This window comes from Marmota flaviventris, chromosome 6 (genome assembly GCF_047511675.1).
Source record: "Marmota flaviventris isolate mMarFla1 chromosome 6, mMarFla1.hap1, whole genome shotgun sequence".
NCBI classification, from domain to species: domain Eukaryota; kingdom Metazoa; phylum Chordata; class Mammalia; order Rodentia; family Sciuridae; genus Marmota; species Marmota flaviventris.
Window position 1 is genome coordinate 153,836,694 of NC_092503.1, and position 11,274 is coordinate 153,847,967.

Genomic DNA, 11,274 nt, shown 5'->3' on the forward strand with positions numbered 1-11,274 from the left:
TGCTGTACCTAAAGTTGTTAAAATAATTGTAATGACAGGTGTCTAGGTACCACTTTCTTAACGGTTTTCAATATCCACTGATTTATTGTTGTGGCTTTCCCTCCCCCCTTACATCTTGGGCTTTAAGAAGGAGCCCAGGAACAGGTTTTGCACTAGAGGCTGATTCTTTATTCCAATGCTGAAAAGAACTAATAAAAATAATCACTCGGCTTTTAAGCAGAAAGCTTCCATTTACAGTATTTCACCCTTACCCCCCTTTCCAAGCCCCTGTTATCTAACATAATGGTTAGAATACATTTCCGTCTCTCCCCTTAATAATTTCATGCATTAACATCCTCTTCTCTCTCTCTCTCTCTCTCTCTCACACACACACACACACACACACACACAGCAAAACGAAAAAAGAGGCAGCAGAAATCTCAGCTGTACTTCTAGCCCTTTTAAAAAGTTTGCTCTGTAAATTGGAATGAGGTCAGATTTGGAGCTTCTCATTGCACGCGGAGATTATTATTGCACCGGGTTCCAAGCCAATGGGAAGCCCGGAGGAGGGGCTTGGCACGAGGAAGCGTTAGTTACAGCGGCTGATTGGCTGAGGCCAAGTCTGTGAAAGGATAAAGAGGCGCGAGGCGGAATTGGGGTCTGCTCTAAGCTGCAGCAAGAGAAACTGTGTGTGCAGGGAAGAGGCCTGTTTCGTGGGTCTCTAGCTCTTGCACGCTCTTTAAGAGTCTGCACCGGAGGAACTCTGCCATTACCAGCTCCCTTCTTGCAGAAGGGAGGGGGAAACATACATTTATTCATGCCAGTCTGTTGCACGCAGGCTTTTTGGCTTCCTACCTTGCAACAAAATAATTGCACAAACTCCTTAGTGCCGATTCCGCCCACAGAGAGTCCCGGAGCCAGAGTCGTTTTTGCTTTGCATTGTAGGAAAGGGACTGAGTGATAGAGACTATGTCGCTTTCCTGAGCTACCGAGTGCGCTCGTGAACTGGAATCAACTGCTTCAGGGGAAAGAAAAAAAAGAGAGAGAGAGAGAGACTTGCCTGGGAGGCGGCGAGAAACTTGCAGTGGAAGAAGCTTCAGCACCAGCATTCAAGAAACTCCTCTTCCACCTTAGCACGGTCTCCAGACTCAGAGCCCACACCGAGCAAGCTGCAGCGCGGTGAGACCCGGAGCGAGCGGGGGAGAGAGGCTCTCCAGTCTGGGAACTATAACTCCTCTGCGAGAGGCGGAGTACTCCTCTCCCGAATCTTTTGGGGACTTTTCTCTCTTCGCCCACCTCCGCCCCGGCGAGGAGTTGAGGGGCCCGCCTGGCAGCCGCGCGCGTCCGCCAGCTCGGCGTGTGCTTGGCCCGGGGAGCCGGGAGGGCCCGGCGATCGCGCCGCGGCCGCCGCGAGGGTGTGAGCGCGCGTGGGCGCCCGCGGAGCCGGGGCCATGGTGCAGCAAACCAACAACGCCGAGAACACGGAAGCGCTGCTGGCCGGCGAGAGCTCGGACTCGGGCGCCGGCCTCGAGCTGGGCATCGCCTCCTCCCCCACGCCCGGCTCCACCGCCTCCACGGGCGGCAAGGCCGACGACCCGAGCTGGTGCAAGACGCCGAGCGGGCACATCAAGCGGCCCATGAATGCCTTCATGGTGTGGTCGCAGATCGAGCGGCGCAAGATCATGGAGCAGTCGCCCGACATGCACAACGCCGAGATCTCCAAGCGGCTGGGCAAACGCTGGAAGCTGCTCAAAGACAGCGACAAGATCCCTTTCATTCGGGAGGCGGAGCGGCTGCGCCTCAAGCACATGGCTGACTACCCCGACTACAAGTACCGGCCCAGGAAGAAGGTTAAGTCCGGCAACGCCAGCTCCGGCTCCTCGGCCGCCGCCGCCTCCAAGCCCGGGGAGAAGGGAGACAAGGTCGGTGGCAGCGGCGGGGGCAGCCACGGGGGCGGCGGCGGCGGCGGGAGCGGCAACGCGGGGGGAGGCGGCGGCGCGAGCGGCGGCGGCGCCAACTCCAAACCCGCGCAGAAGAAGAGCTGCGGCTCCAAGGTGGCGGGCGGCGCGGGCGGCGGGGTCAGCAAGCCGCACGCCAAGCTGGTCCTGGCGGGCGGCGGCGGCGGCGGGAAAGCTGCGGCCGCCTCCTTCGCCGCCGAGCAGGCGGGCGCCGCCCTGCTGCCCCTGGGCGCCGCGGCGGCCTCCGACCACCATGCGCTGTACAAGGCGCGGACTCCCAGCGCAGCGGCCTCGGCCTCCGCCGCGGCCTCGGCCTCCACCGCACTCGCGGCCCCGGGCAAACACCTGGCCGAGAAGAAGGTGAAGCGCGTCTACCTGTTCGGCGGCCTGGGCGCGTCGGCTTCGCCGGTGGGCGGCCTGGGCGCGGGCGCAGACCCTAGCGACCCCCTGGGCTTGTACGAGGAGGGGGGCGCGGGCTGCTCGCCCGACGCGCCGAGCCTGAGCGGCCGCAGCAGCGCCGCCTCGTCGCCGGCCGCCGGTCGCTCGCCCGCGGACCACCGCGGCTACGCCAGCCTGCGCGCCGCCTCGCCCGCCCCGTCCAGCGCGCCCTCGCACGCGTCCTCCACCTCGTCTCACTCCTCCTCCTCCTCCTCGGGCTCATCCTCCGACGACGAGTTTGAGGACGACCTGCTCGACCTGAACCCCAGCTCAAACTTTGAGAGCATGTCCCTGGGCAGCTTCAGCTCGTCGTCGGCGCTGGACCGGGACCTGGACTTCAACTTTGAGCCCGGCTCTGGCTCGCACTTCGAGTTCCCGGACTACTGCACGCCCGAGGTGAGCGAGATGATCTCTGGAGACTGGCTGGAGTCCAGCATCTCCAACCTGGTCTTCACCTACTGAAGGGTGCGGGCGGGGAGAAGAAGGGACGAGGGGAAGAGAGAGGAAAAAATAAAGAAAACAAAAGAAAAAAATAGAAAAAAAGAAAAAATAGAAAAAAAAAAAAACAGATGAAGAGTTGAAAGAGAAAAGGGAAAATAAAAAGAAGATAAAGAAAAAAGTGAGCAGCGCTGGCTTGGAGAGGAGCGCGGGGGCGTTTGGACCCGCGCCGCATCCCCACCTCCCGGGCCGTGGCGCCGCGGCCCCGCGGAGGGACGCGCAGGAGGCGAGGTAGACAGGGCGACCTTTATTGTTATTGATGTTGTTGTTGATGGCGAAAAAGCTACTTCGAGTTTCCTCCCCTTTGCTTGAAGAGACCCCCCCTCCTTCCAGCGAGCTTCCGGACTTGTGCGCACCCCCAGCAAGAAAGAAGCCGGGGAGTTTTTTGGAGACTGGAGGAATCTCGCCCTCTCGCCTCGCCTCTTTGGTGGCTTTTGCTTTTGTTTTTACTGGGTTTCTTGGTCCAGAGAGGAGCGGGGGTGAAGGCTGTGCGCCCCCACCCCCTAGCAGCGCCTGCTGGGGAGGAAGGCTCGGGGCGAAGGTCTGCGGCCCGCAGACGCGGAGGGGAGCGCAGGGACCGAGACTCCACGCTGGCGAACGCCCCTTTTGGTTTTTCTGTCCCTCTTTCTTTTTTCCTTGTCCCTGCAGCCAGAGGCGGAGACACGAGGCGGGCCCGGCGGCGTGGCCGCGCGGGGAAGGGACTGGGGGCCCGGGGAGCCGCGGCGGCGGGCGGGGCGGGGGACGCGGACCCGAGGGTCCGGCGCCGCGCGGGTGCCCGGGGCGCGGCCGGCGCCGGGAGGAGACTGACGCGCGCGCCGCCGCGGAGGGCGAGTGGCTTGGGGAAAGGTTTCTTCTCTTACTCGGAATCGTGATGGTGTTGGATTATTTCACTGGTGGGGTTAATATAGCATGTTATCCTGTCTATCTTTTAAAGATTTCTGTATAAGACTGTTGAGCAGTTTTTAAAATAGTGTAGGGTAATATAAGAAGCAGATAGATGGCGCTATGTTTGATTCCTACAACAGAATTATCACCAGCTTTTTTTCATTCTTAACTCTTTAAAGGATTCAAACGCAACTCAAATCTGTGCTGGACTTTAAAAAAAAAAAAAACAATTCAGGACCAAATTTTTTCTCAGTGTGTATGTGTTTATTCCTTATAGGTGTAAATGAGAAGACGTGTTTTTCCCTCACCGATGCTCCATCCTCGTTTTTGGGTTTTTTGGTTTTTTTTTGGTTGTTTTTTTTTTTTTCCTTGTAAATGTAATCAGATGCCATTTTATATGTGGACGTATTTATACTGGCCAAACCTTTATTTTTTTTTCTTATGTTATCCCTTTTTTCTTTCCTTTTTTTTTTTGGCTTTCTTTTCTTTTGGCTTTATTTTTAACTTTCTTCTTTTTTTTTCTTTGTTTCCGTCTTTTCTTTTTTTTTTCCTTTTCTTTTTTCTTTTTTTGTAGTTGTTGTTACCCACGCCATTTTACGTCTCCTTCACTGAAGGGCTAGAGTTTTAACTTTTAATTTTTTATATTTAAATGTAGACTTTTGACACTTTTAAAAAACAAAAAAAGACAAGAGAGATGAAAACGTTTGATTATTTTCTCAGTGTATTTTTGTAAAAAATATATAAAGGGGGTGTTAATCGGTGTAAATCGCTGTTTGGATTTCCTGATTTTATAACAGGGCGGCTGGTTAATATCTCACACAGTTTAAAAAATCAGCCCCTAATTTCTCCATGTTTACACTTCAATCTGCAGGCTTCTTAAAGTGACAGCATCCCTTAACCTGCCACCAGTGTCCACCCTTTCAACCCCAGGCTCGTAGAATGGGGAGGAGAATTAGCCAAGCATTCAGTGCTTTTTTAAGAAAAACAAGATATTTAAACGAAATACTCTTCTGTCCAGAGGCTTTAAAACTGGTGCATTTACAGCAAAAAGGGATCCTGTAGCTTTAACTTGTAAACCACATCTTTTTTGCACTTTTTTTATAAGCAAAAACGTGCCGTTTAAACTACTGGATCTATCTAAATGCCGATTTGAGTTCGCGACACTATGTACTGCGTTTTTCATTCTTGTATTTGACTATTTAATCCTTTCTACTTGTCGCTAAATATAATTGTTTTAGTCTTATGGCATGATGATAGCATATGTGTTCCGGTTTATAGCTGTTGTGTTTAAGATTGAAAAAAGTGGAGAACATCTTTGTACATTTAAGTCTGTATTATAATAAGCAAAAAGATTGTGTGTATGTATGTTTAAAATAAGGACAGGCACCGGGACGTCTGCCTTCTAAGGCAGTTCCGTTAAGGGTTTTTGTTTTTAAACTTTTTTTTGCCATCCATCCTGTGCAATATGCCGTGTAGAATATTTGTCTTAAAATTCAAGGCCACAAAAACAATGTTTGGGGGAGAAAAAAAAGAAAAAAAAATCATGCCAGCTAATCATGTCAAGTTCACTGCCTGTCAGATTGTTGATATATACCTTCTGTAAATAACTTTTTTTGAGAAGGAAATAAAATCAGCTGGAACTGAACCCTAAATCTTGACTTTTGTCATTCTTCTGCCCAGCACTTGAGATCAGGAGGGCCCTACCATGTGGGTAGACCACCCATCCCATCTGCCTTGGCTTTGGAGAAGCAGGGTCTAAATGCCACCTTATTGGCAAGTACCAAGTTCCTCTTGGCCAGATTTGGCAGGCCCTGACCCCGAAATGATGGCGTCAGCTGAATATGTGTCAACTCCACACTGCTTTCGGCTTTCGAGGAATTTTCTGAGTTTACTACATTTAAGGGAGCACACCCTTTGTCTTGAAATCTGAAAGGGGGGAGGGGCGTGGGGGATGGGATTCTTCACTGATCCCACTGGCAGGTCTTTTTGTGGTTTTATTTTATGCTTCTGAAGCTCCTTTCTCCTTACCTTGCCAGTACTTGACCATCTAGTAGTAGCTAGGATTTGTTGCACCCAGAAGAACATAATGAGCCTGGTAAGTTATTAGTAGAGGTGGAGAAAGCCTTTGCTAGTTACAAGATGCAAAAGATGTGTAAGTCTTCAATGACGGGGAGGTCACCATGTCATCTTGTGCTGTGCCCTGCATGAGTAATACCACAATGGGAGTGCCTCGCTGGCCCACTCGGTCTGAACAGGACGGTGGGCTTCATCTGGCAGGGCTTATTCTTTCTGAGCACCAGGCGCAGCACCATTATTGAGACTGGTATGCGAGGACACAAAAGTGCCTTGGGTTTACCAGGTCCATTACTATTTGGTTTGGAACATACAACTTAAGTAGCACTATTTCCTGTTTATTGGGGTGAGGCCACCAATCTCCATTAGCTGTAACAAAAGCCATCTTCACTTCTAAATGTCTGTTAAGTAAAAATGTGTAAAACGTGATGTGTCTCAGCCATTCAGCACTGGAGAGGAAGGGTTAAAGAGCAGATGTGCTGGGGAGTAATCCCCCAGTCTGGATTGCTGCTAGGTAAGGGAGTGGCCTGGGTCCTGGAATGTGTAGCTGGAAGAAGAGATTCTTGGAGACTGTAGGCCAAAACAAGCATTTTGTTCAGAAGAAGCAGTAGTTTTTCCCTCTCCAAAATAATATAATGATTGTTTTAATATAATTCATCTCTTAAAGATAGCTATTAATTTCCAATTTTTTTCATGTGTGCTGCTAACAAGTTTTTAATTACATGTATATTCTGCAGTTAGAATATCCCATTTTTAAAAAAGATCTTGAAACAGCACAGCACCTTAAGTTTCTTCAGAGATCTTTGGGGAAAGGAGGAAGGATTCTTGTGCACAACAATGCTCAAGTTCAATATTCATCCTCATGGTGATGATACTGTGATTAGTTGACCTATATGATGCCTGTTTTTTTTAAATGATGCATGTGAAGGCTATTTTTATTTTGTATGGTTCTCCTGCTAGAACTATTTATTTTCCCTTGATTTTTCCATGTAAGGGCAGATGCTTAAAATATTTTAAGAACCATGGGACTGGGGATGTTGCTCAGTGGTAGAAGGCTTGCCTAGCATGTAATAAGCCCTGGAATTGATCCCCAGCACTGGGGGAAAAAAATTTAAAGGATTTTGATACACATTTAAGCTTTTAAAGGCAACATATAGTATGTATTTCCTAGCAAGTAGTAGAATAAATGTATTTTTGGACTTTTTCTTCTGAATCAATTTTCATTCAGAAATGATACATGGTCGGTGGCTCAAGGCATAACAAACATAAGAAACCCAATAGTTTAGTGTGGCTTTTTCTTCCGGATAATTTGGATCAATGGAAAAGAGTAGGTTTCAGATTTTCTTTTAAGATTATCAAGCAATTTTTCTTAAAAGACACTGCTTCTGGCCCTGTGTTCCATCAGAAATATAAATCAGTGTTACTTGCTGAAGTCGGTTTTATCGATACCTAGCTGAAACCCTTTAGGTACCGAGAAACACAATGGCCCATGCAAGGTGATGCTGTGGCTGGTGGGTCAGGTGCCTGGAAAGGCCATCTGGATCTTTGCTGACACTGCTAAGGGTCTGGGGTGACACGAAGGGACTCTGAGGAGATAGTGGACGTCACCCTTTACCAAGTACGTCCTGTGTTGCAGGAAACACCAATTTGCAAACATGATGTGGTGAATGCCTTGATCAGAATGCTTCATCATAAATTTTATTTTTTCTGTCTTGTGACTGGTTTATTGAGCAGTGTAGGTTTCATGGATTGACCAGCATTAATTATAAATTTTAAACAATTTAGGAGCTCCAAGGAAGTATATGAAAGATGCATATGTTCCCCCGCCCCCCCAAAAAAGGATGAATTCCAGGAATGAATATCCATTTTACCTATTTGGATTTGTCAGGGTGGAAGGTCGGTGTGCTTTCTTCTTCTTTCTGGGGGTTTTTGTTTTGTTCTCCCCCTCCCCCACCTTGAGTCCTGCAAAATCCCTCTCTAGCCCATGTTCATTCATGTTTACCCCTGACCCTCTGATTCAGCCTTGAAAATTACCTCCACACACGTTTCTAGATTTTTCACTGTAGCTATCAGAAAGCTGCAGTGGGCAGGGCACCTCCAGGCAGGTGCCAATGTCTACCTCGATGTCTCTTTGCCCAGAATAAAATGCAGGATTCACATGTCAAGGCCTTGCACAAAATGATTTTCGTCCACCTTTTCAGGTCTCCAGCACTCCAGGACACCAGACCAGACCCTCCCATTAGACTAGACCTTGAATACATTTTGTACCCCCAAATTTGCTTTCCTTAGTTCTTTTTGCATAACAAGGGTTTGTTTCTTAGACGTTGACTTCACATTTGCATTGTTTCCATGGGGCCTGCAGAGCATCCAAAATGCATTTGCATCTTAGGCTGCCTGTGGGAAGTGGGAGCCCTGCACTTGGTGAAAACCTGGTAGACACTGGCTCTGAGACTCCCTAGGGAGAGGCCCGCTGTCAGAGTTCTCAGCCTCTTGGAACTGCAGGGTTCCACTGCTGTCTGAGGTGTACAGTTGTGAGGGTGGAGTGAAACCCTGTTTCCTGCGGGATGCGGGTAGTGCCCAGCCACTGGAGGTGCTCAGCAAATACCTCCAGGTCCCTTACCTCATGGCTGTTATAGAAAGGTAATGCCTGTACAAGCCAGCACCCTGCCGGCCACACGGGAGACACTGCAGCCTCAGCAGTAGGCCCTGAGTCCACGTTTCCCAGTCTGGTACACGAATCCCCAGCATGAGGATTATTGGAGGATTCTTTTTAAAGGTAGAGATTTTACAGATTACCAGGCCTCAGTCACACTGTGGAGGTAGGATCCTCATAGGCTCCCCATACATTTCCAGTGCTCACCAAAGTTTGGAAATTACTGCTCCCATTGCATTTTAGCATATTCTCTCAATAAATTTGCAGATAAAGGATTCTTCCCCACCACCCACTTTTTTAACATGGAGAAGCTGCGTTGAGAATGATTTGGTGACTGGTGACTGAGGTCACAGAATGAGAAAGGAGGTGCTGTTCAGTGGTAAGCCCTTGCCTGGCAAGCTCTGAGCCCAGCAAGGAAGAGGAGGGCAATGGAACCCTGTTTCCTGAGCCCATCAGTCAGCTCAGAAGTGATACCTTAAAATAGATGTCCTCTCCATTTGAGTAAAAGAGAAATGAACTTCCCCAGGGCTGGGCCCCTGGTGAGGACTGGTCGCACCACCCCCACCCCAACCAGCTTCCCTCCACCCTGTGATCCCCATGATTTTCCCAAGGATGTCTACTACACTCCAGCTGAAAGTGCAAGTTTAATTAATTAATTGAGTAAACACCACACGTGTGTGTATGTGTGTGTGTGTATGTGTGTGTGTGTGTGTGTGTCTGCTCAAATGTGTGCTCACAGAGGAACATAGGGGACTGAGGTTAGAAGGCAGAGGAGAAGGGAAAGGGTATAAATATAGAGAGTGGAACTTCTGCTTTGTCGACAGCTTCCAACAAGTGTGAAAATTGGAAGTTGTTCCAGGGAGTGTGCGGGCCTGCATGGAGAGGCCGCAGCCTAACCATTCTATCCCAATGAGATTGACCGTTGGCTACAGTTAACTAGAAGGGTTTTATGGTTTCCTGCATGTGTTGTTTTCCTGCTTAAATGTTAAAAAGAAGAAGAAGAAGAAGAAAAAAAAAAAACCCCTCACATCACCAAACGGTATTTCCCAGGGGGCTGTGTGACCCGGCGGCTGCATCTTGGTCTGTGCCTTCGTTAACAAAGCACTTCTGTGTGTGGATGTCTGTGGATACAGGTGATCGTAAATTTAGCCCATTTTATTTTCTTCTGACAGTTTCAATTCAGGGCAATCGGTTTCGGGAGTCCTGCCAGACGAGCCAGGCCCAAGGCAAGGCATGGCAGGAACCTTCCACAGGACCTTCTTCCTTCACCCTGCACATTTCTTACGGCCGGAGTTGGTGCGCTGGTACACGAGATGGCTTTGCTTTACATACAAGACATTCGAATGAGAATTCCATTTAAGTTTTTTTTTGTTTGTTTGTTTGTTTGTTTGGTTTCTAAAGGGTAGGACATAAGAAATAACTGAAACATGATTGATTCAGCCTCCTCTGTTCTTGAGCTGTTTCCCCAATTACATAATTCTAGTTTAAAACCCAGTAAATGGGCTGTTTCCTGACACAGCACGCAGGGGAGAAGCCGGAGGCCAGGGAGAGCACTCTGACCTCTGGGGCTGTCCCTAGTGTCTGGTGATGGTTGGCTCCCTGGATGCTGCATGTGACTGCTTTGTAAGAGCTGAGCACCTGGCTCTGATTAACCATCATTAGCTCCCATTGTACAGTGTGGTTAATTGCCACTTTCTTACCAGTGCCCGTCCTGACTTTCCCAGCTCCAGCACCTAAAACCTGGGAAATCATCTCTCCTGGAACCCCCACCCACCCACCCACCATTCAGCCCCTGCTCTCTCCCTCCCCTTTCCCACACTCCCTATGTGGGCCTTTTATCTCTCCTGTTTGCCAATCCCTGGAGAAGATAGACTTTGAATAATTTATTTGAAGTTCCTGGGAAGTTGTGGGGCTGTAGTCTCAAAACACACTGCACTTTGTTCCTCCCCTGGGCAGGAGGAGGTTCCGAGGCCTGTCTTTGAAAGAGGTCGTGCTAAGTACATTTGGAAGTTTGCTAAGAGTTTTAGTTTAAGCTTTTGGATGAGCATCCAATGAATCCAAAAGTTGTCGAGGGGAAATTGGGAGGCTGGGGACAGAAGGATATTGCTGAAGTTGCAAAAAGTACTTTGCATTTCTCGAATGGTTTCACCCAAGATTATTCCCAAATAGTGTCTTTTAGGGTATCATGGGTATTCTGTAAACATCATGGTCAAGTAAATTAAGGAAACACTAGCTAAGATGAATTCTGGCTTTTATGGTTATAACAATGTATTTTTATATATGTCTTTTCCAATGTGTGTGTTTTTCTTGAGTAGCTACTAGAAGTGGAAAGACTCGTGTTATAGACATAGGCTCTTTTGACATTTTCACCCTGAAGATGGCTTGGTGTAAAGTGGGTATTGGGGAGAAAAATTAAAGATAAGTCTAAACAAACTAAGGTTCAAAATTAAACCAAACTTTGAAACAATCATTTTATCCTCTACAGAAGGTGAATAGGTTATTTTAGCATATGTGCAGAGACATCTGTAAATCATGCTGAGATATTTTTCTGTCCCAGGTTGTGATAATATATGGATGAAAAAATAGAATGCTAGAGAGTCTCAGCACTGGGCCTGGTGATGAAATACAGCAATTTCAGCACTGCTGACCCAAACAGAGATCAGCTCTCCCCCATTGGAACTCTTCGGGCCGCTTCTCATTTCTGTTATTGGTCTTGCTTGGTTGCTAGGCTGTGATTGCAAGGCACAGAAATTCATTCAGGTCATCTGAAATCATGGGGCTTTATTGCAA

General features: G+C 48.5%; 1 protein-coding gene across 1 annotated transcript; it reads left to right on the forward strand.

Moving 5' to 3' along the window:
* Positions 1-419: 419 nt before the first annotated feature.
* Sox4 (SRY-box transcription factor 4) lies at positions 420-3,568 on the forward strand. Its single transcript, XM_027948200.2, has one exon. It carries the CDS (start codon positions 1,431-1,433, stop codon positions 2,835-2,837), a length of 1,407 nt encoding a protein of 468 aa, XP_027804001.2. The 5' UTR covers positions 420-1,430; the 3' UTR covers positions 2,838-3,568.
* The last annotated feature ends 7,706 nt before the right edge of the window (positions 3,569-11,274 follow it).